Source organism: Schistocerca gregaria, chromosome 1, assembly GCF_023897955.1.
Source record: "Schistocerca gregaria isolate iqSchGreg1 chromosome 1, iqSchGreg1.2, whole genome shotgun sequence".
NCBI classification, from domain to species: domain Eukaryota; kingdom Metazoa; phylum Arthropoda; class Insecta; order Orthoptera; family Acrididae; genus Schistocerca; species Schistocerca gregaria.
Window position 1 is genome coordinate 243222333 of NC_064920.1, and position 25395 is coordinate 243247727.

The following is a 25395-nucleotide window of genomic DNA, read 5'->3' on the forward strand; positions in this document are numbered from 1 at the left end:
AAAATTAGCCAGAGACTACACAGTACAACCAGTTTTTACAACAAAAATCTAATTTCAGTAGATCTGTCAACATCAGTATGAAGTATTATTACGAGAAAAGGAAAGTTGCTACTCACCATATAGCGGAGATGCTGGGTCGTGATAGGCACAATAAAAAGATTCACACAATCATAGCTTTTGGCCATTAAGGCCTTTGTCAGCAGTAGTGTGTGTGTGTCTATTGCTGACAAAGGCCTTAATGGCCGAAAGCTATGATTGTGTGAATCTTTTTATTGTGCCTATCGCGACTCAGCATCTCCGCTATTTGGTGGGTTGCAACTTTCCTTCTCTCGTATTGCTACATCCCATCCTGGATTTTTCATTGCTTAATTGATCAATATTAATGACAGTCTAGAGGCAGGTGTAAACACAAAAGCCAAAAATATTAAAATCGGGAAAGTTTGAAGTGTAGGATGTTGGACACACAATCAGAGAGATGCAATGTTTCAGAAGAAGGGGGAAAACTGGAATGGAAACAAAACAAAGCTGTCACATTGCTTTGGAATAGCAAATTGTAATTGGAAATTGATAGAATTTGAAGAAATTCTCTTTACATTAGGAAGAACTATATGGAAAACTCAACAATGAGAGAATTGCTTATAAGATGTTGCAGCAGAAGCACTGTATTTAGTGTCTGAAAAGGAGAAGGAGAAAGGACTCTGAATGACATGCTTAAGTGTAGCCTAAAGAACATGATAGGAATGGACGCTGAAAACGATCAGTTGAAGGAAATGGAATGAAGAAGACAACTGATATTGTCAGCAGGAGTCACAAAACTAAAGAATAACACAAAGCACTGCTTGATACAACAATAAGTGCTCTGAAAAAGTGGGAGGGGGAGTGGAAAGAGAAAATTGTTAGAAAATACAGTACTCACTTATCTAATTTTTCATTCAGGAAAAATATAGTACGTTTTTTAGCAGATAGCTGAAACATAAGATACAGCCAGTTCTTGGATACTACAATTTTCATTTTAGGAAAGTTTGTAGAACCTGATAAGTAACTAGAATGGTGACAGCATTAACAGTCTGAGAACAAATTTGTGTCAAGAATCATTCAACAGGATTGGATTGACTTGTTCAAGAAGCTGACAGCAGTTTTCAAAGAAATTTGTAACAACATAAGTGAGAAATATTCATCATCAATCAGATTAAGAGATACACAAGAAGATTGCTCCCTATCATCTGACCTGTTCTCTTTAAATGGAGAATACCTTACAAGGCTTATCTTAGTCTCACAAAGAATAGATCTAGCAACTGGATGGCAGTGCCTTTGAGACTATTTAGTGAGTAGGTGATATAGTGTAAGTATGGCGCGGGAGGGGGCAGTGGCATGCATGCGGAGGGGATTATAAAATGTGATAAAATGGCTGGTGGATGTAGAGTAATTATGGTGTCAAAGTCAAATCAGATACTCCACAAGTAAATCATATATTTTTATAGCATGTGTGAAGCAGAAAGAGGAACATAACAGTCACTACATTGACTCACATAGTACGTCAAAATGCTTTGTGTTGCGACAGTGGGAAAGGCATGTCGCTTTGCATACAAATTAGGAGATGTTCAATATAAATCACATTTGGTGGGGTTTACAAGTGTGAAATCATGTTCATAGGTCATTTTCAGTGGCAAAACTCTCAAAGCTGTTGTGGCCCCACTGCAAAATTTGTGCTGTTCTCTGATCATATGCGATCAGTGAAGATGGACATCGATAGTGTGATTTGTTTAAGAGTGGAATGTCAAATATTCATTATGATGTGAAAGTATCCATCTAGCCACCTGCCTGTAGCCTAAAAAAGGGTGAAAACTGACAGTTCACATGATCTCAACAGTCTGACAATTTTTCTCAGATTTATCTACATCTACATCTACATCTACATTTATCAGTGTGTTTTGGATGAAACTGTGACCAAACAATTACGATCCTACAATTTCTAACGAAGGAAGATTAGAGATTAACGTCCCATTGACAACAAGGTCATCATGGTGCCCAGCAAAGCTAATACACTCCCAAGTGCATTGACCCTGCTGGAGGGCAATTGTCCAGCATATGTAAAAATGTAAAAAGTGTTGAGGAATTTTGATGAAGTGTGCCTTGTGCAACGAGACCCAGCCGTTGCCCAACCCAAATAAAATTGATGGCGAGCCATCTGCTGCGGTCTGCTACTGTGGTCACAGCACTGGCTGCTATCACAGTAAGACACTTGCGGTGCTACTAACATTCAAAGGTGAATCATAAAACAATTTTCTTACTGCTATCAGTCACTCTCAGGAACGATTCTCCGCTTTCATAAGCTGATTTCAGCTAAAAAACAATTTCTTCTTCAGTAAAAAGATCATTTATATCACTGTCCATTATCGCGAATGAAGCTACAAGCATGGAACCACTTCCAAGCACTGTTAAACACATAATAAGGCAGTAACAATGTGCTGTGGCTGCACGCACTTTTGTATTTACGCGGTATTGTTTACAGTATCCATAGATTGTAGATAGGCAGTATTTAATTCTCTACAGTTCTGCGGTATTGCCATCTATTTATTTGCTGTGACATGTACGCGGCATTATTTTAAATAATTTTTTCATGGTAAATAATTAAAAATTCATCATTAATGGTGTTAAGAGGAGATGTGCGTACAGTCAACGACATCATCTGACTGAAAAGTGAAAAATTGGCAATTTGTCAGTTACGCGGTATTGTTCTTCATCGATGATATGTAGCTTCTATCTGAAACAAGACATCAAATTTCTGCTGTGAAGACACTGATGAAGTGGTCAGCATATTTACTTCAAGAGACAATCAGAAGGAATGCATGTACTATTTATGACTAGGCAATATGAAAGACTGCATTTGACCAAAACAAAATATGTATGCTTTCTATTACATCAATCCCTTATGCTTCACCAGTTACAAATGTAAACGACACTGAAGGAAAAAAAGATAGCCTGGACAGTCTACACACATACTTTTCAAGCAATTGTTGATTCTTGATTCACACTTAGGAATGAATGACAGAAATTCACTGTCTGCATAATTGTGATGTACAAATCTAAGCCCAGAGATATTATGCAAAAAAGATGAATCTATGAATTTGGAATGAATACTATGGTAGTTGTATCTGGTAGGTTGTGTGTATGTATTAGGTAGCAAAATCAAATGACAAAAGCTATGCTGCATTAACCATTATTTGGTTTGTATCAATCAGCTTTATACTTACCATGTGACTGCTCTTAGCAGCTTAGTGCAGCTCTGCCAGATACTGACAGAAGTTTTGTGCTCTAACAAGTTGATGCAGTCATCATGAAACATTATACTGCTTTATGTGTATTACCAATGCAGAACTTATCCTGGAATGTTAAAAACATCTGCATTTCATGACAAGCACGATCTCCAGTACTTAATTCAATATTAATCCCCAGATGAAGGCAAATTTTTTTGGCCATGTTGCACCTTGATTACATGGCAACACACAAATTTTGTATAGTTTAAATTGCTCTTTTCTCCTTGGATTGAAAAATGATGTATCTGTATTACTACATATAGAAACAAACAACAAGTACCTGAACAAAGATTGGTATAACCATCTGTCCACGGATAATAGCTCTGTTGTTCGATTCGCGTGCCAAAATATGCAAAGCTCCAACAGTTCCTTCAACAATTTCTTCCATGCGAACACCATCAGCATAAGCTCCTGGCTGCTGGCTGCCACTGCTGGCTATAGACTGACGCTGCAACAAAAACTTCAGCTATTGAATATGAAACCAAGAATTACACAAAACTATGCCCTGGCCAAAATTAATTTAGGATTGACGGCTATGAAGGAAGTAGTTGGGTGAGGCTCACACAGGAAGTACGCATTCTGCCAAATTCACAAGACCTGTACCTGAATCAATCACCAGCAGTTCAGTTCACAAACCTTCAGTCCCACCACTTCAAAACTTCCCACATCTACAATATTCAGCATAGCTAATCTCATGAGATATATGGCTGTAGTAATGACCAACAGTCACCAAACCTTCACTCATATAACTACAAAACTTACCTCTTACACTATGCTTCAGTTTCAGGCAGCTTGCTATCCTCTGTGATTATTCGTTGCATGCTGTGATTTTGTTTGCCTTCATTTCTTATGCCTGTGGGACTCAGTTTAGGTGTTGTGTGATGTTGTTGTTGTTGTCTTCAGTCCTAAGACTGGTTTGATGCAGCTCTCCATGCTACTCTATCCTGTGCAAGCTGCTTCATCTCCCAGTACCTACTGCAACCTACATCCTTCTGAATCTGCTTAGTGTACTCATCTCTCGGTCTCCCTCTACGATTTTTACCCTCCACGCTGTCCTCCAACGCTAAATTTGTGATCCCTTGATGCCTCAAAACATGTCCTACCAACCGATCCCTTCTTCTAGTCAAGTTGTGCCACAAACTTCTCTTCTCCCCAATCCTATTCAATACCTCCTCATTAGTTACGTGCTCTATCCACCTTATCTTCAGTATTCTTCTGTAGCACCACATTTCGAAAGCTTCTATTCTCTTCTTGTCCAAACTAGTTATCGTCCATGTTTCACTTCCATACATGGCTACACTCCAAACAAATACTTTCAGAAACGACTTCCTGATACATAAATCTATATTCGATGTTAACAAATTTCTCTTCTTCAGAAACGCTTTCCTTGCCATTGCCAGTCTACATTTTATATCCTCTCTACTTCGACCATCATCAGTTATTTTACTTCCTAAATAGCAAAACTCCTTTACTACTTTAAGTGTCTCATTTCCTAATCTAATTCCCTCAACATCACCCGATTTAATTTGACTACATTCCATTATCCTCGTTTTGCTTTTGTTGATGTTCATCTTATATCCTCCTTTCAAGACACTGTCCATTCCGTTCAACTGCTCTTCCAAGTCCTTTGTGGTCTCTGACAGAATTACAATGTCATCGGCGAACCTCAAAGTTTTTACTTCGTCTCCATGAATTTTAATACCTACTCCAAATTTTTCTTTTGTTTCCTTTACTGCTTGCTCAATATACAGATTGAATAACATCGGGGAGAGGCTACAACCCTGTCTCACTCCTTTCCCAACCACTGCTTCCCTTTCATGCCCCTCGACTTTTATGACTGCCATCTGGTTTCTGTACAAATTGTAAATAGCCTTTCGCTCCCTGTATTTTACCCCTGCCACCTTTAGAATTTGAAAAAGAGTATTCCAGTCAACATTGTCAAAAGCTTTCTCTAAGTCTACAAATGCTAGAAACGTAGGTTTGCCTTTTCTTAATCTTTCTTCTAAGATAAGTCGTAAGGTCAGTAGTGTGATACTGAACAATATTAGAAGCAAGTTAGTCACATGTTACAAGCGGAGAAGTCTGACTTCATATAGCGGATAGCAGCAGGTGGTCAGTCGAGAGAAACCGAATAAAATATTCTCAGCCTTCCAGCTGCGTCAAGTATTTAAAATGCTATGGGCTGTCAAACAAGCACTCTTTAACCAATGTTAAATGGAGTGACTGATTATTGATGGGCTGCTATTTTTATGTCCTCCTTTCTTCTAGCTGCTGGCTGTGACATCTCTGGTGTTCATAGCATCGCCATGTATGGGCATACACTGACTTCATCATGAAACCCCCTTTGTGGCTCACACTGATGGTTTCTAGAACTGTTTAATTAAAGAAGCCATTGAAGTACAAATCACTGAAAACATCCTTAATGATGGCAACCAGCAAATGTGAAGTCAATGTATGTCCTCATCAAGCAATGGCATGAGCACCAGTGACAACATATGTGGCAGCTAGAATATACAACATTGTTCCTGCAACAGTGATTCTACTAGACAATAGTGAGTTGAAATTTGTGGTACTTTAATCACCTGGTGTGGCTGGAAGCCTGAGAACATTTTATTCAATGTTATTGTTGCGAGACTCTGCATTCTTACAGTTGAGAGAATATTCTGTGCATTACATGCCTAAATAGAGAAAGAAAAACTTAATAGTGGATCACTTTTTTCAATTAATTAAGTGATCAAATGAACTGCTGTAGCTTTCAGTACAACAAGGAAACTGCTGTGGAGACTAGCAAGTACGTGTTTGGGGGAGGGGGGTTGGGGGGGGGGGAGTGTGTGTGTGTGTGTGTGAGAGAGAGAGAGAGAGAGAGAGAGAGAGAGAGAGAGAGAGAGAGAGGAAGCTGAAAACTTAAGGAAAATTCCCAACATACATTAATTATACAGATAGTGCATAAAACATCTAATTATTGATTATCTTTCAGGGAAGAAGTCAGTTTCAATGCTGGTACACAATGTTACCTTCAGTTCTACATGCACAACTAGGAGTTTTGCTATGGACATTTATGTGGCAGTGTTGATGGGCATGTAAGATATAGGTAAGGGAAGTCCATAGAAATAATTTCAATGAAATGGTGGGACCTGATGAAATGTGGATCCATTCTGGCCATGTTCTCAAGCAGGGCTCGACGGATAGCACAATTAAAGGAAAAATGACCGTATCATATAGCAAAGGAGGCAGACTACTACTCCTGCAGACAGACACCTCACAAGGTTTTCTCACAAACTGTCCCCAGATTTTTAAATCAAAGAAAACAGAAAATTGACTTTTTACCAAGTTGTTATTGATTATGCTTCTTCCTGTTCTGCTGTTGAAAAGGCATCTACCAAGCCAAAGAATCATAATTATGAAGTAAGTGGTACTCTTAATAGGTGAAACTTAGGCTGCTACCTTATCACTGCCATTTCAATCTGACAGAAACAATATGGACACAAGTTAAAGATTATGTGGGCAGGTATAATAATAAATTTACTCCATCTGCAGATGAAGCACTCACCAACAAAGCTGTTAGGAAAGTCACCTTGAGAGATTATAAGTAAGTTGGCTACTATTCACAGCCTACAATGGAAAAAGTATGCAGAATGAAACTGTTTTGGAAAATTCAGCAAAGAAAATAATCATTTCATAAAAAAACCAGTGACAGTGACACTTCAAGCATATGCGATCGTGAAAAGAGCCTAGTGTGTAAGCTTCCCGCACGTATATTGAAAAAGTGGAGATTCCTGATATTTTAATTACAAGATCATTAACAGCAACCACCTACAAATGAAGATAAAAAATCTCACGAATTCAATCTTTATTACACAAAAGAGATATAACTTTGTGATGCTGAATTACTATATTGTTTACCACTATGCAATCTTTATTACACAAGAGAGATATCACTTTGTGATGCTGAATTACTGTATTTTGTACCACTATTTATCTTTCTTGCAATTCCAGTTAGCCTGTTTCAGACAAATTTTCGTACCTCAATTTAGCATGCATACATATTAATTTTTGGTTGTTGTTATGTTTGAAATAAGTAGAGTGATCATAAAATGTAATAACACATCGATTAAAACCTAGGGATCTGTTTCTCATAATGAAACCAAACTGATGATCACTACTGACGTAAGAGAGGAGCATTATGCACCACATTTAACTCCAATTATCTCGTGTTATACACCAAATTTTAGTTAGTGAATATATGATTTATTGTGAAGATTTAAATTGTATAATGTTCATCTAATTTCAATAACTAAAAAGTTTGCTTGCCACATATCAACAATTTGGCAACAATCAGGAAATACGCTATTGCTGTCTTCCTTCCACATATCATCTAAAACATCGATATTTTTAAACAAAATTAAATGAAACTACAGTACATCTGTTCTGAAACACAATTACTCTAATTCCATTTTTGTACAATTAGTAATCTGCAAGTTCGAACAAGCTGAGTGAAGGGTAAGTTTGTGTGTGAGTGTTCCATTAACTCTGTTCTGCATCTCCACATGCACTTGCTGAAGCATCACTGCTAGAGTAAATTAGAACCGAGTACAGGAATGGCTGTCCCCATCATTAAGTAGAGCATGAAAGCACAACAATGCACACAACATGTTATGTAGACAAAATGTAAGATGCAGTATATAAAAAAAAAAGGAAAGAGAGACTAGAAACTTTATGAAAACCAGGGAACTGGATACAGTGCTCCAGGAGATAAGTCCACTACAACAGAAATGTTGAGAAGTTAGAGAAGATCTGAAGTTTACATACAGAACCATTTTACGAAAAAATGGACATTCTCCTGAACTCTAGAAGCAATTATCTATCTTCTGTAGAATCAAGGTTGTGGAATCTATCATATTTGTACTGCAAAGGATAGGAAGAACAAACACACACACACACACACACACACACACACACACACGCACATGGGGCCCCAAAAGCACTAATTAATAAATAGTGTGATGGCATAATGGTTAAGGCACAGGGCTCATTACAGTGATGACCAAATTCTAACCAGCTCTTTTGATTATAATTTCTGTGGAATAAAATGAAGTTTGGATCAAACAGAAAGAATAAAGCCACATGAAAGGAAGGTGACATTGGGAAGAAAAAATTAAAAAAAATAAATACGAAATAGAATCTACAAAACTATAGAGTTAAACAAATTTTCACGACTTAGACTTTCATATGGAACATTATACTAAGTAAGTACAGTTCAGAGAATGTGTGAGAAATAAATGACTTTGAGTACTTACTCTCTGCGTATCCTGGAATGCTCTCATAAGAAGTCGCACAAGATGATGAATTGCACCATGTTCACGCAGTGGAGCATGATTGGCAGGACACAGAGCCAAGTTTCGTATCAGTCCAATGACTGCCTTAACAAGAGGCCAACGAGATGGTGCCTGCAGTAACTTTACAATGACTTGCATTCCATAGTTAGCACGAACTGCATTCTGTGCCATTTCTGCTTCAATATGACGAGATGTCAAGTGGCGAAGTGCACATACCGCAGGTTCAGTTATTTCTTCACGATCACCAGCATTTCGAATGGTATTTACGAGGGCATCTACTCCGCCAACCTGACATACTGTAACTTTGTTCCGCTGGTTGTTGCAAGTGAGATTTGAGAGAATACCAGCAGCACATGTCACAACATTCACATCTGCTGATGCCAGCAACTGCACTAAACTCTGCAGAAGACCTTCCAAACCATCCTGCAATTGAAAGAGCAATGCCTATTGTATTAGGTACACACAAAATTCTGCTGTAATATGAACAAACAAATATTGCTGGCACTGCCAATGGCAAAAACAAAAATAAAATCCAATAGAAAGAGTTTCTCAAGCTGTAACCCACCAGTTTATCTGATTACAATCATTGCTCAATTTTTTGATACTGCATAAGTAATATGAGATTGTGTTCAAATCTATGAAGTAGGCCTTGACTTCATGTTAAGCTTTTCAGTGTTGTTTTTGGGATATAAATTCTCTTAGAGAACCAGTACTGTATTATCTCACATTTGGTTCTTTATTATGGCATAATGCTATATATGCTAGAAGATTAAAACGGGCATTTGAAATGCAGCGAATAGTTGAAACTACACTATAGTGTGGAATCTACCCTTCCTCGAGTGTTTGAGATAGGACATCAAAAATTTGCAAAAATCGACTTTTCAAATATATGTTAATTTTGTAGTGCACATCTTTTTGAACAGTCCGATACATAAAAACATATATGATCGAGAAAATGTAAGACATGTTATTTGGTGTTAAGTGTGCCAAAGTGCAGTGCCACGCCTCTTCACACAGCATTCTTCTGCACATCACCGTATTTCGCTCTGTGCAACTCAAATGTGTATATTTTGTAATGCATGCCACCAAACTATATTCAGGACAGTGGAAATTAAAATGTCCTGTGGTGCCTCCCCAGCTCCCACTCAGCCAGTCTGACATCCTGCCCCACTTCTTTTATTTAAAAAATAAATAAATAAAATAAAAAATTAAAAAATCACAATTAATATGGGTGGCGTTAATTGTAACCAGGAGAACAAGAACACTCAGAAAATTTGCACACTTTATTGCCTATTAGCTAATAAATTACTATTTTGTGTGACATAAAATTAAAAATAGACTACATAAAACCAGTAAAGACAAGAGACAAGCAAGACAGTACACATTTCTTCAATCCTTAGGTTCTAGCATTTTTTCCCTCTAATGTTGCTACAGCTTTACATGGCATGCGTTGCTTTTTGTGAAAGAATCTGTTACCTCATCAAAGTTTTGCTACATGAAAAATCTAAATGTCATTGTCTAATACTGAAAAAGCTGTTACAACAAATAATAACCTAAGCCTAGTGTGGTTTCTCGATCTGATTACGTCTATTTTGTCACTGTCTGTTAGATAAAACAAAGTAGGCCTTTCTAATATTGCAGCAATTGCAACACACACCAAATAAACGACACTGTTTTGGCAAAAAATGTCATTTTTAAAACACTACAGAACATAATTCACGAAGTACCAATATCAAAAGTTTATTAGGCTTACTACAAGCACAAAGCTTTATGTTGGAAAGACAATTTCACATTTCATTCATAGGCACCAGTTTCTCAAGTGTGAGATCAAAAAGTAATAGCATAAATTTTTTATACTAATTTGGAATCACCATATTCCTCCATAATTTGTGTGATGTCCCTGTTTCTTCTCCTTCCGCGTTCTAACTAACAATCTTGCCACCATTAATTCTGTAACTGTTCCTGCCATTGTGAAAAACCTATTCTCCAGTTAATTTCACTAACTCTGCCAGAAATACCAGTTTAGTTATCCCGTGACTATTCTCCGGTTAGGCATTATTACGTGTTCGTACCAAGCATTTTTCATCCTACTCCAAGACAGAACTTCAGCAGCTGCTAGCTGGGGACTGTACAACCGACCCTTACTAGTGTAGCAATCTGGCCAAACATTTTCTGCCAAAATTTCATTTTCTTGGATACACTGAGGAGATAATACGTAATCTTTCTTACCTGTTATTCCTGTTAGTTGCTTATTTCCACTCTGATAGTCTGAATCTATGGATTTTTTTTCTTTTTTTAGTAATTATAACAACGCTGATCATTCGCAAAACCAGTCAGCCACACAGACAAAGAGCGACTGGCATTCACTCGTACGGTTTTATTATGCTCAGTTTGTAAAGCCCCATCCCCTTTTGTCAGCAGGAAAATTTATTGCTAGATGCACCGAGGATTCCCCTGGCAGAGACATTAAGTACACTATGCACGGATTCAAAAATCAGCTTAGATTTATTCAGAAATCAATTTCAATTTTGAATGTGTCAAAAATGTTTAAAAACTAACAAGGATGCATTTAAAATCATATGAATAATCAATAGACCAACATGCGCTAGATGCTAGGCATGAAAAGAATATGAAAATGGGGACACACCCCCCTCCCCCCAAGATCCGGGCCCAATGCGCATACGTGAATCTGGCAACTTGGTCGCCAATAAAATTTTCCTGGGTAGCATCTGGTTACTTGCTGCTAGTACTTACTCAGCCAAAGGCCACACTTCTGTAGCCAGAAGTGAGAGAAGGTACTACTCATATGCGACTCAGCTGTGTATGCGCATGAGCCTGCTCGTAACTATCAAACGAATCTAATGTAAACAGTTGGAATGTCACACAAATCGGAGGCAATTTGATGTTATGAAGCATTGCGTAGTGTTCCTAAAGCCTTTGACACATTTTGCTGCTGGCAGATGCTTGTATGAACACTGTGTTTTGTTGTTGTATATGGCGTATTTCCTTTGCAATTTAAGTTTTATTTTCGGTTTTTTTTTCTCTCATTCGTGCTTTACCGGTGCAGTATTATTCTTCTGTAGTGGGATACAGTAATCTCCTTTGTTAGAGGATCAGTTCTTACCAACCAAATTACACAAACTTAACTGAAAACTAAAACAATGAAAAATTCCTGGAATTCTAAAAAATTACTGGGTTTTTCCCAGTTTTCTCCTGGATGAAAAAATTCCCGGGTTTTTCCCGGATCTCCTGGGTTGTATACACCCTGGTAAAACAAATATTTTTTGTTCTCCGATATTTTGTGTCTTCTGTAGGAGAACACTAGTAGGAAAAAATACCTGGACCTTGTGCAACTTTTCAGTATGCCACAAAAACAAAGTAAACAACACAATAAGGATTAAGAAGACACGAAATCACAAAATCCATTTATATAGCAGGAGTGAACTCGAGCAGAATATAATCTAACCTCCAATGTTAGCAGACGCCGCCACAGTCCCTTGTTTCTGCACGTGCTTGCAGCATACTTGGAAATTTAGAACTCCACATATGGCACCATGTATAGATCACTGACATCACAGACACACTTGTGTCATGGTTGGTCGCTCATTTACACGCAAGTACAAAAGGTGCATACACTTCGAATAGTCAATTTTGATCAGTAATTTGCTCTTGAAAAACTGGCTTTAGTGTGGTGTGGTGGCTGCTTTGGCTTTTGTGTGACATAACAAGTCGCCTGCTAATAAGAATTCACTAGCCAGAAATGGCTGACATTTCCTTGAATCTGATTGAGCATATTCTTTGAGACACAGAGTTTGAATCTAAAAGGTCGAAAATTGATAGTGTTGCCAAATACACAACATTGGATATACATGCAAATGGCTTAGTCCAAAACACTTTGCAACAACTGTCCTGTTTTTCGATTGCTGCTACAACCTAAGAGTAGCTGTATCATAATTGTGCTGTGAAGATAAAACATTGCAAGCTGTATTGTCAATGCCGATTGTGGATTACAATAGCATTTCCTCTCAACTTCCCTCTCTGCAACAGCCAAAAATATTCGATTAACTGCGCCACCACCTGCAATGCACCGTGCCACTTATAACTTGTTCAATCACATCAAATGTCACTACAAAGAAAACGGACGAAGCCAAGCGAGTCTAGCAAGAACGTAGATTGAGGTTAACCTTACTAGGAAGATGCATAAAATTGGGGAATTTTTTTCAGTGACCTTGGTTTTAAGGCTGGAAATTTCAGGCACAGAAACACAAAAAATGTAAAATCGGAGAACATAAAACTGAAGTTCCACTGTATATGAAAACATTTCATGGACTGCCAGGCCTATGAAGCCTATAAATAAAAATGTACTTACAACTTTAGTTCCGGCATCTGAAAGATTGCGCAGAGTCCACAGGCAGTTCTGGACAAGGCGTTGGCTTGGATGGCCAAGGTGCATAGCTAATGCTTGCATGCCTCCAGCTTCAACAATTGCTGGCTTGTTACTGGAGCAGACTGACAATACTGTTGAAACAGAAATGAAATTAGCTTTATGATTATAAGATGAACACCAATTCTCAGCTACAAATTTATCAATTCAAACCCAATATATGTTTCATGTTTAATGCTGGTAACAACTCTTCCTTTCCAAGCTAATCAATACCTTTCAGAACACGTGATGTTGTCCATAGCAGCTTCTCATAATCATAAGAACGGAGTATGCGAACTAACTCCACAGGCCCTTGAGAGGCCAAGATAATGAGTTTACTTTCTTGGTTTCCATATGCCAATATTTGGAGACAGTCTGTTACTATGGCAAGAAATTTCACATTGTTCCGCTGCAACAGTGCAACCATTTTTTGCAGACCTCCAGCCAATCTAACTGCCATTTTCGAACCTTCTTGGTGCAAAAGAAGATTATGCAGTGTAGTAATGGCATAGAATAGTACAGACTCAACTGGCGAGCTGAAAGAAAATTTAGACAGCAATCAGACCTGTGAACTGAAAAGCACGGGTTGGAACTTCAATATTACTTTCATAAGAATAGGTAACCAGTTTTCTTCTAGTTGTACCTGAGCAGTTTTACAAGAGCTGGAATGCCACCACTTTTGAAAATGGCAAGCAAACCCTGACGATGGTGAGATAAGTTGTGTAATGTACCAACAGCTGCTTTTGTCGACTCCAGATCATTGCTATTTGAAATTGCTCGTACCAAAGCAGCAACCATCTGTAAAGGCCATTTAAAAAGGTGGTGTCAGTGAAACTGAATACCAGGAGATTGGATGAAGAGAGACCTTCATACTTTTAACTTGAGCTATTAAATACTTGCACAACACAGAATGATAAAAATGACAGTTTATTACCTGTGGACTGTTCATGATAGCATGCCTTGATGCTTCCTTTCTTGACAGTTGGTGAACCATCATTGCAGCTTGAGACACTACAACCTGATCTTCATCATTCAACAGTTTTATAAGTTCAGGTATTGCTCTAGTTGCCAAATCAGCATCATCCTGTAGGATGTGAAAACACACATATGAACAATGGAAATCATACAAAGCTACAGGGGTCAATACTACAGGGCAAATCCAGTACACTGAAAAATAATGTAAACATTTCACACCTGGTAATTAATTAGGTTGACTACTGCATGTTTGAGCATCTGGCTTGGTTCTGCTAGACGTTGAACTGCAGTTGGCTGAGCTGGATCAAATTGTGTGGATGGAATCTCTATGCCTTCTTCTAGAGTTTCGGGGAACATTGCAGCACGAACTCTCTGAGAACGTGTCTGACTCAATTGCTGATTCATCTCTGTAAATCCAACAATGAACATAAAATTAATACAACATACAATAGGAAAAAAATGAGAAATTAACATCTATGCAAAAAAGAAATCCATTTTAAATAACTTATAATTTATGAGTTTAATCTATAACCAATGGAATATGAATGCTTTGGAATGAAGTGAGGAGACTGGATAGTTTCACTTCCACAAAAAAATGCTTTTGATTTGAATATTAACATTTCAATGAACTAAGAACATATTGTTTGAAACATCTCAACAAACTTACTTCACAATCTTTGTAGACCTACAGCAGTGTTTATTGTGTTGTACATGGCCACACTGTACAAAATATAGATAATGATAATGCTCCACAGTTAACTTTGATGTAACCTATAATGACATTGGGGTAACAAGTAAACTAACTACGAAATTCAACTAATCGCACTTACTCATTCAAGTATGGTGTACATTCAATGTTTGTTTTCTGAAATATTCTTTGCCTTCTAGAGTTGACACAGTGAAATGTGACTGAATAATAATCACAATGACACACTTATCAAATTATCATTAGACATTAATTCCAGAGTCGACAAAATATTGTAAAACAACTTTGATACAACTCTTAAATAAAAGAGCATAGAAAATATCCATTATGACAAATATATTCTGTAATGCAGTTGTGCCTGTAGTTTTCAATATCATAATTTTACATGTAAACACATAAAGAAATTAAAAAAAGCTTACCATCAACTTGGTCCTGGGTAAAACCTTGGGCAAATCCTTGATCTAAGTCAAACATCAGTTGGTCTGACTCCATGTCTTCTTCTTTTCCAGTCAATGATGGAGCCTGGGTTGTGGCTCCAGAATGGATACCTGAGTCACCCAGGTAAGAGTTTTGCTGCCACATGATGGTTTGTTCTTTTGCTGAACCTATGGGTAGATCACTAGGCTGTTGGTAATTGCCGTGTGATACTAAACAGAAAAAAAAAGATAAATAAAAGAACATCATACACTACAACATGAAAATTCTAAATATAATACAAATCCACATGGCCAAAAACATAACAGAAGCCCTTAAACCAATAAAACACTCAATCACAAAAAGAATAATAATAATAACAATAATAATAATAATGTTGCAACATTACTAGTAATGAAAACATACACATGGGAAAAAAATTAATTTGCAATTTTGCGCTCCCCCCCCCCCCCCCCCCCCCCCCCCAACACACACAAGTGGATGAGCACGCATACACTCCCATCTCCATCCTGAATAATACTATGGCCAAAAGCTTGTATGTAGGTCTTTTTGTCTTGGCTGTCTGCAACTCAATGTGTCACCTTTACAGTGAGTAGCAACCTATCCTTTTCATAATATTGTTAAAGTAACAAATTAAGTACACACGATCCAATGGCAGATTTCAGATCCATTTCCAGGTTATGTCGCTGCTAAAAGAAGTATTATGATCAATTTCTAAGCAAAGACAGTTCAAATTATCTCAAAGATTGCTTCCGAGTTTTTGTAGATCTATAGCAATGTCTAAAATATTACTTCTTTCAATATGATTCCATGAAAAATATAGCTAAGGAGCAATATGGCAAAAGGTTACTTGAGATAACCACATGGAGTGGGGTGCAAATCCCAGACAAATTATTCTGTTTTGGGTTTTCTGAGCTTTGAGACAAATGTTGGTAAGGACAAACGGTGATAACACCAGCCAAAGAGAGGACAGTTGCTTCCTATCACTGTCCTTGTTCAATTAAACTAACACCCTATTCTTAATTATATGGATGCCACTGGAGGGAGCATTATAAAGTAGTTAAATGTCCCACTGACTACAAGACTAGGGATGCAGTACAGATTCTGTTTGGACAAGAATGGACAAGGAATTCAGCTGTGTTTTCCCAGAGGAATCATCCTGTTATTTATGGAAATGATTGAAAATCTAACCCTGGACTGCCAGGTTTGAACCCCATTTCCTCAAATCTGAATCCATTGTTCTTGTATAATCTTGCTCAGTTGGATGTCAGTATGACATTTATAATGATCCAATCTTCCTCCTTTTCGAACTGCAAATATATATAACAAATATATCTACGAGGCTGTTCACAAACAAATCAGTAAGAGTGAGGTGATTCTTGAGTAGTCTACCGTAGTAGTCGGCCGTGGTCCGGTAGTATATGTCGGACCCGCGTGTCGCCACACGGCAGGTCTAGAGAGACTTCCTAGCACTCGCCCAGTTGTACAGCCGACTTTGCTAGTGATGGTTCACTGACTTCTACGCTCTCATTTGCCGAGACGATAGTTAGCATAGCCTTCAGCTACGTTATTTGCTACGACCTAGCAAGGTGCCATTATCAGTTTCTATTGATATTGTGAATCATGTACCATCAAGACCGACGTTCGTCATTAATGGATTAAAGTTAAGTGTTCCACCAGCTACGTCCATTTTTCTAAATTCTAATTTCTTTGTCCTGTTCCAGACCTCACGTCAGCCTGCGTGAGCTAAATCGGGCGCCTTTCGGCCTCCTCTAGTAACACGGTGTTGGCTCTCCTGCCAACCACAACAAGCTGAACAGTGGAAAAAAGATTCAAAGAGTAGTAAGATGCGTCAAAAATTAGTATGTCAAAGTGATCACAAACTACAGCAGTACCATATGTCCAAAAGTCTCTCTGCAGTGGCGAGCCTAATGTGTCAGCACATTCACGTCTCGCCTGTATGTGTTCCATTGACATGCAGTGGAAGGAGGTAGGGGTGGGGGGGGGGGGGGGGGAGGGAGGTTGGGAGGTGTCGTAGTATTATGTATGCATTGCAGCTATTAGTTGTGTAATGGTCTAGTTCTTGTGTAAGCTGAGTGGAGTGAGAATGCTTACCATTGCAGAAAGAGTGTTTTTAGTGGAACAGCTTTTCCATACAGGAGGAAACTTTACAAAGCATGTGAGGTGGCAATTTAGATTGTGTTTTTCTGCTTTGAGATGTTCACATTGTGATACTGAACACTATTTAATTCACAAATTTCAGACAACAGATTCAGTTCATAATGTGACACGAACAGGTAGGCACACAATTTTAACTGAGGAGATTATAGCAACAGACTAAAGTCTCTCATACGACAGCATGTAAGGTCGTAACTGAAAAATTGGGGATGTATCCCTACAAAATTGCTATGCAGCACTTACACTTTATGGGCCATGTGAAACGAATAGCATATTGTGACTAGTTTCAGCAATTTGTTAACTGACACGGAGCTGGTGTTTCAGATCGAATCTTTTCCAGTGATGAGGCTTGGTTTCAACTATCTGGCTACATTACTTACCAAAATTCACAAATTTGGTCATCAGAAATCCCACACGCTTTAAGAGAAATTTGGTGTGTGGGTTGCCACAACAGAGTGGAAATTATAGGGCTGATCTTTCTGGACACTATCGTCACTTCTGGTGGCAACTGTTCCCCGATAAGTTATCCATTTATCGCCCAGATGAATGAAAATATTAAAATACAATCAATCATTCATTTTTCCAACAAGACAATGCTACTGCTCGTATGGTGCACCAGACCCTATGACTTTTAGATGAAATCTTTGAAGATGGAGTAATTACAAAAGGTCTCTAGCAACCCCCAGTTAACAGATATGTCTCCACCCATTTCCTTTGGGATGTGGCTAAAATGTTTGTATATCAAAATAACCCAAATACATCAGATGAACTGGAGACAGCAATAACTGATTATCAGCATTTGATTACATGTGAAACATTGGTCAGGGTGCCTGTTGATTTCTGTCTTGGGTTCTTCAGACGGCGTTTGTCTGACCATTTTTCCAATGTTTTGTCAGCACAAGTGGCTGACGTCAAAGCTTCACTCTCCATTGCTGGTGGTGGACTGCACTTGAGCTTGTTGTCACAGATTATATGTACCTGGCTTGCCAACGTCCAAGGGCTTTTTGGTGGTCATTTCTGGTGCAGTTCTCCTCTAGTTATTTGCATCTTGCAACCACAGTTTACTGTAGCAAAGCAATCCAAGAACCATTCACCTTAAGGCTTTTTTCTTTCTGGTTAAAGCTATTCTCATGTTCTCATTCTTCTGTATTTCTCTAGCTTCTCTGAACATCTGCCCCAACCTTCAGTGCCACTTAAGTTCTGTGATCCTGATGTTGATTGATAGTCCAGTCATTCAAACATTAACTTTTCTGCATGTGCGGGTATGCAGAATATTCTCGACATCGCAAGTGGGTCCCTTTACTCGTTTGCCGATCTGAAACTCTCTTTGATCTTCTTTGTTGGTTTATATATAGTCTTTACGCCTTGTTTGCAGAATATAAGGTCGATTCTGTCCATGATTCTGGGTATGTATAGTTGTTGTTGTTGTCTTCAGTCCTGAGACTGGTTTGATGCAGCTCTCCATGCTACTCTATCCTGTGCAAGCTGCTTCATCTCCCAGTACCTACTGCAACCTACATCCTTCTGAATCTGCTTAGTGTACTCATCTCTCGGCCTCCCTCTACGATTTTTACCCTCCACGCTGCCCTCCAATGCTAAATTTGTGATCCCTTGATGCCTCAAAACATGTCCTACCAACCGATCCCTTCTTCTAGTCAAGTTGTGCCACAAACTTCTCTTCTCCCCAATCCTATTCAATACCTCCTCATTAGTTACGTGATCTATCCACCTTATCTTCAGTATTCTTCTGTAGCACCACATTTCGAAAGCTTCTATTCTCTTCTTGTCCAGACTAGTTATCGTCCATGTTTCACTTCCATACATGGCTACACTCCAAACAAATACTTTCAGAAACGACTTCCTGATACATAAATCTATATTCGATGTTAACAAATTTCTCTTCTTCAGAAACGCTTTCCTTGCCATTGCCAGTCTACATTTTATATCCTCTCTACTTCGACCATCATCAGTTATTTTACTTCCTAAATAGCAAAACTCCTTTACTACTTTAAGTGTCTCATTTCCTAATCTAATTCCCTCAGCATCACCCGATTTAATTTGACTACATTCCATTATCCTCGTTTTGCTTTTGTTAATGTTCATCTTATATCCTCCTTTCAAGACACTGTCCATTCCGTTCAACTGCTCTTCCAAGTCCTTTGCCGTCTCTGACAGAATTACAATGTCATCGGCGAACCTCAAAGTTTTTACTTCGTCTCCTTGAATTTTAATACCTACTCCAAATTTTTCTTTTATTTCCTTTACTGCTTGCTCAATATACAGATTGAATAACATCGGGGAGAGGCTACAACCCTGTCTCACTCCTTTCCCAACCACTGCTTCCCTTTCATGCCCCTCGACTCTTATTACTGCCATCTGGTTTCTGTACAAATTATAAATAGCCTTTCGCTCCCTGTATTTTACCCCTGCCACCTTTAGAGTTTGAAAAAGAGTATTCCAGTCAACATTGTCAAAAGCTTTCTCTAAGTCTACAAATGCTAGAAACGTAGGTTTGCCTTTTCTTAATCTTTCTTCTAAGATAAGTCGTAAGGTCAGTATTGCCTCACGTGTTCCAACATTTCGACGGAATCCAAACTGATCCTCCCCGAGGTCTGCATCTACCAGTTTTTCCATTCGTCTGTAAAGAATTCGCGTTAGTATTTTGCAGCCGTGGCTTATTAAACTGATAGTTCGGTAATTTTCACATCTGTCAGCACCTGCTTTCTTTGGGATTGGAATTATTATATTCTTCTTGAAGTCTGAGGGTATTTCGCCTGTCTCATACATCTTGTTCACCAGATGGTAGAGTTTTGTCATGACTGGCTCTCCCAAGGCCGTCAGTAGTTCTAACGGAATGTTGTCTACTCCGGGGGCCTTGTTTCGACTCAGGTCTTTCAGTGCTCTGTCAAACTCTTCACGCAGTATCGTATTTCCCATTTCGTCTTCATCTACATCCTCTTCTATTTCCATAATATTGTCCTCAAGTACATCGCCCTTGTATAAACCTTCTATATACTCCTTCCACCTTTCTGCCTTCCCTTCTTTGCTTAGAACTGGGCTGCCATCTGAGCTCTTGATATGCATACACGTGGTTCTCTTCTCTCCAAAGGTCTCTTTAATTTTCCTGTAGGCAGTATCTATCTTACCCCTAGTGAGATAAGCTTCTACATCCTTACATTTGTCCTCTAGCCATCCCTGTTTAGCCATTTTGCACTTCCTGTCGATCTCATTTTTGAGACGTTTGTATTCCTTTTTGCCTGCTTCATTTACTGCATTTTTATATTTTCTCCTTTCATCAATTAGATTCAATATTTCTTCTGTTACCCAAGGATTTCTAGCAGCCCTCGTCTTTGTACCTACTTTATCCTCTGCTGCCTTCACTAGTATAGTAGGCCTTACTAAAGATTTCTTTTTCTGATGTGTCACTTCCCTGAGTGTTTGACTGTGTTACATTTCTTATAAAACTGTTGGAGTACCCATTACCTCTCAAAATGCTTGCCAGGTGTTGCTTCTCACATCTGAGGAGCAGCAGCTCACATATTCGTCTTGCTCGCACTACGAGTGCATTAATCATGCCTCTTTTCTGGTTTGGTTGGTGATCTGACAGTATGTGTAGGTATCAATTCATGTGTCAGTTTTCGATACATGCTGTGTCCTAGGTTTTTGCCATCCCTTGTCACCAGCACATCTAAAGGATAGCTATTTATCCTTTTCTACTTCCATGGTACATTTTTCCATGAAGCAGTTGGCCACCACTGGACTAAGAGAACTACCCATGGCGACACTCCCAGCTGTTCACAAAGTTGCCACTCCATGTGAAATAGCTCATGGCAAGACATACATGAAAGGGCTTGGTGATGTCTTGCAAGAAAATGGAACTGGTGTGTTTCAGAGTGTTGCTGAGAGGCACTTTGGTAAACAAAGAAACAACATCAAAGCTGACCAGGATATCGTTTGGTTCAAGTTTTAGTTTCTTTGGCTTCTCAATGAAATGTCCTAAATCCTTTACGTATATGTCAGTCTTCCCCACATGTGGCTGGAGCAGAGAGGCCATGTATTTTCCCAGTTTATACATCAGTGTGCCAGGAGCACTACCAATCAAGTCTTAATGGAAAATTATTGCTATGGATCTTCAGCAATCCAGACAGCTGAGTTGGTGGGGCTCCTGTGTTGCACAGGTTTCTCTGTGTGCCGAAAGAAGAAGCTATGATTAACCGATTCATATTCCATGTAATCCGCTGCATCAGATCTACACCTTGTTTCCGGTATGTCGTTGGATCTAATAGGTTCTGGATCTTCTGCTCATAATCTTTGGTCTTCATTACGACATTCGAATTTCCCTTATCAGCAGGCAGTACCACAATACTCTTTTCGGAATTGCAAGCTGGTAGTTTTGCTTGGCACAGTTTCCTAGCTATTTCAGTGTGTATTTCCTCAACTCGGAATGGTCCGAATGGCCGCTTTGCTATCAATAATGATGCCTTCCATAAGTAAAGTTTTTGGGACGATAGTGAAATTCCTTACTTTTTTGAAGGACAGACTGTTTCTTTTTGGTCAATCATCATTCACTGAGATTGACCACTATGCATGATATGTCGGGAAGCGCCTTGTCAATCAGCTTCTGGTATCTTACAAAATTTTTCTTCAGTCGCTTAGTGCAGCGACATATACATAAAGGATATAGGACATTTCATTGAGAAGCTAAAGAAACTAAAACTTGGAACCAAACGACATCCTGGTCAGCATCCTAGTCAGACTTAGTTCTGAATGCTCCTGTGAGTGATGCTGTTGATCTTGTCCGAGTTGTCTCGATGCATTCTGCTACTTAGTTGATAAATGTTAAATGCACCTCATCCATTCTTGCCAAGTACCACTGTGTTGCATGAATTTACTTACTAGGAAAAGCTCTTTCCATCCTGCCATATATACCATGTGCTATTGTGGTGGTGAAAAGATTCATACATTTGAAAAACTTTGGTGTAGCCCTTTCATGCTGACACCATGACAGAAAGGCAAGAGAGGACATCAATTGTGCTTTCTTCTTCCGTTGTTGGTCACGGCCTCAGTACAACTGCATATCCACTCCCTGTAGAGATGTAGTACAAAATTGTTATGGCTTTTGTGTCCACTTGTGACAAATTGCCTGTGGGCTCCTGTCTTGGGTTCTTCGGCCAACATTTTTTTGTTGATTTTTCTAATGTTTTGGCAGCACGAATGGCTGGCATTGTCAAAGATTTACCCTCCGTTGCTGGTGGTGGACTGGAGTTGAGCTCGCAACTGCAGATTATATGTACCTGGTGTGCCAATGTGGTCATTTCTGGCGTGGTTTTCCTTTTACTGCCTCCAATCATCATTTTCAGGAGCACAGGAATCCAGGATCTGTTCAACTTGGTTTTCCTCTTTCTTCTGGAAACTATTCTCATGTTCTTCTCTAAACAAGCGGGTGTGATAGATCTTCTCTACAGGCGACAGTGAATTTTACTATGCAGTCAGCATCAAACTGTGCTTGCTCTGCCATAGTTGATTTCTTCACCTGCCCCAATATCACACTGGGAATGTACGGCACAAAGGTAGTGTATCGAAACATGACACACATGGACCAATACCTGCACAAACTGTCGAATCACCACCCAAGCCAGAAAGGGGCATGATTAACACACTCATAACTTGAGCAAGACAAATATGTGAGCCACAGCATCTGACATATGATATGCAACACCTCGAAAGTGTTCCAAGGAGCAAAGGGTACTCCACCACGGGTACTTTTCATATTTAAAAAGTGTAAATGAGTCAAGACACATGACACATTCCAAGAGTGACAACCAGAATCGATTGTGTATTGCGCGAACATAGCTTGACAACTGTTTATAAACTGACAAACAAGGATCCACTTGCAATGTTGGGAATATACCGCATACCATGCACATGCAGAAACGTTTATGTTGGAATGACTGGGCGATCAAACAACACCGTGATCACAGAATGTAAGTGGCACGGCAGGGTGCGACAGGCTGAAGAAATTAGTCACGAGAGCACGCACTATGTGAAGCTGAGAGAAGCTATAGAAATACACAAAAATGAGGACACCTTCAACAAGAAAGACGATGGTTACAGGTAGCACGAGGAGAACCGCACGGGAAACAACCTCGGAAAAGTCCTTGGACATTATCGTGCCAGGTACATATGATCTGCGGCCGCAAGCTCAACTCCAGTCCACCACCAGCAATGCACGATGAAGCTTTGACAATGCCAGCCACTTGTCCTGGTGAAATGTCAGAAAAATCATGAAACAAACATCGGCTGAAGAACTCGAGACAGAAGCCAACATGCAGTTTGTCAACAAATGGCCACGAAAGCCTTAATTTTGTACTGGTAGTACATTAAAGAGGAAAACATTTCCAGCATCTACTGTGATAATGGTGAGTACAGTGTATCTAGTTGTAAATTAATTAATTTCAATGTTTTAGTTGTAATAATGTTGAATACCATCTCGCATCACAACTGCAGCCCCTAGGAGTGAATCCCAGCCCCTAGATTATACAGGGACACTAATGTGCTGCCAACATGAAGGCGAGGTGAGACACGCAGAGCTTGCTACTGCTAAGAGACTTTGCAGATGGACTGTAGTTGACACAAAAATGTGAAAGCTTATTCTTAAAATTATAAGTGTGGTCATTTCAAGATAAGGCAAGAAATATATTAACTTCTTCCACATATATCTTGCAAAAATTACCACAACACAGACTGTAGACCATATTGATGCATAACAGCCTACAGACAAGTCCACTTTCCACCCGGGCTTTTATACATATTAGAGGGAAAAAAATTACCTTAAAAAGTGGAGATTATGGGACCTAAGAAGATGGGTGGTATGGTTTGGAAGGAGAGAATTAATAATTCAAGATGCATAGTCATAATTCACCAAAAGTGGAATGGTTTACTACAAAACATTTCAACATCATAAAAATAAAGTAATTGGAAATGATCTGTAACATTTTCTGATTAAGTGCTTCAGCTCTTATCAAATCTTAAAGACAAATTAATTTTGCTGTTGCATGAATATACCAGGAAAAGAAAGAGAGAATGCAAGTCACAAACCAGTAAATAAAACAGTAATGAACCTCGCTTCATAGCAGAAAAACAAAAAATTATAAATATGGCCTATTCCATCAAAACTGTTGTTCACAAGTAATAACACAGCTTACAGTTTCATACCTGCACCTCTGTTGTTATTTTGTCTTTTTTTTGCACACAAATTCTGGGAAATCCGTTCCTATTCAAATATATACCATCTGTAATGTCTTCAGAATGCTTCTACATGTGACTCCCTGCTTACTACTAGCAGCAAATATAAAATTATGCAGCTTGAAATTTTTACTACTTTTCCTACTTTCATTTGCATTACATTATTGGTCCATACTTTCTCTGCATAATTTTCTCTCCTCAAGAAAGTAGTCAACGTGTCAACAAAACATAAATGAAGTAAATTACACTTTATAAATAAATGTTGGCAACACTGCTGGTATTTACTATTTGTCTAGTAATTTAAGATACTTCCAATGCAAGACAGAAAAAAAAGTCCCAAGCGCATTTCCGACACGGTGTGTCTACATAATAATGAAAAATACAACATGCGATATAAAAATATTTTACGACTGTAGACAACCTCCCACAATATGGAGGAATCATAGAGAGTTTTCCTTGGCCATATCAACTTGAGTGTTCATAATCCTCTACACAGAGCGCCCCAGGAAAAATGGTCAATATTCAGGGATATGACAGGTGCACTCGCTCGAAGCAAAAGACTTGATATGGACATCTGCCCCAGTCTGAAAGGTTTCCAAGATAGAACACGTTTATATAAATTTGTTTTTGGTATAGTGGCATTCATCTGTGTGTCTTGCTCATCCAAACTTTTTGATGTTTCATTCTAGCCCAACTTACTACACCACTTTCAACCTCTTATCAGGATGTATTTCCGCCATTAAACCAGCCCACTGAGTGCACAGTTGTCCATGGCATGTT

General features: G+C 38.8%; 1 protein-coding gene across 5 annotated transcripts in view; it reads right to left on the bottom strand.

Annotated features, from left to right (window-relative positions):
- The window catches only part of LOC126339094 (armadillo segment polarity protein), a 98617-nt gene that overhangs the window by 25541 nt on the left and 47681 nt on the right, over window positions 1-25395 (bottom strand). For all 5 annotated transcript variants that reach the window (XM_050001605.1, XM_050001602.1, XM_050001606.1 and 2 more), the window contains 8 exons: window positions 15177-15404; window positions 14271-14458; window positions 14011-14160; window positions 13720-13874; window positions 13311-13612; window positions 13023-13171; window positions 8615-9076; window positions 3598-3765 (listed from right to left, as the gene is read on the bottom strand). In XM_050001605.1, coding sequence (XP_049857562.1) covers window positions 3598-3765; window positions 8615-9076; window positions 13023-13171; window positions 13311-13612; window positions 13720-13874; window positions 14011-14160; window positions 14271-14458; window positions 15177-15404 — 1802 coding nt within the window. The remainder of the gene's footprint in view (window positions 1-3597; window positions 3766-8614; window positions 9077-13022; window positions 13172-13310; window positions 13613-13719; window positions 13875-14010; window positions 14161-14270; window positions 14459-15176; window positions 15405-25395) is intronic.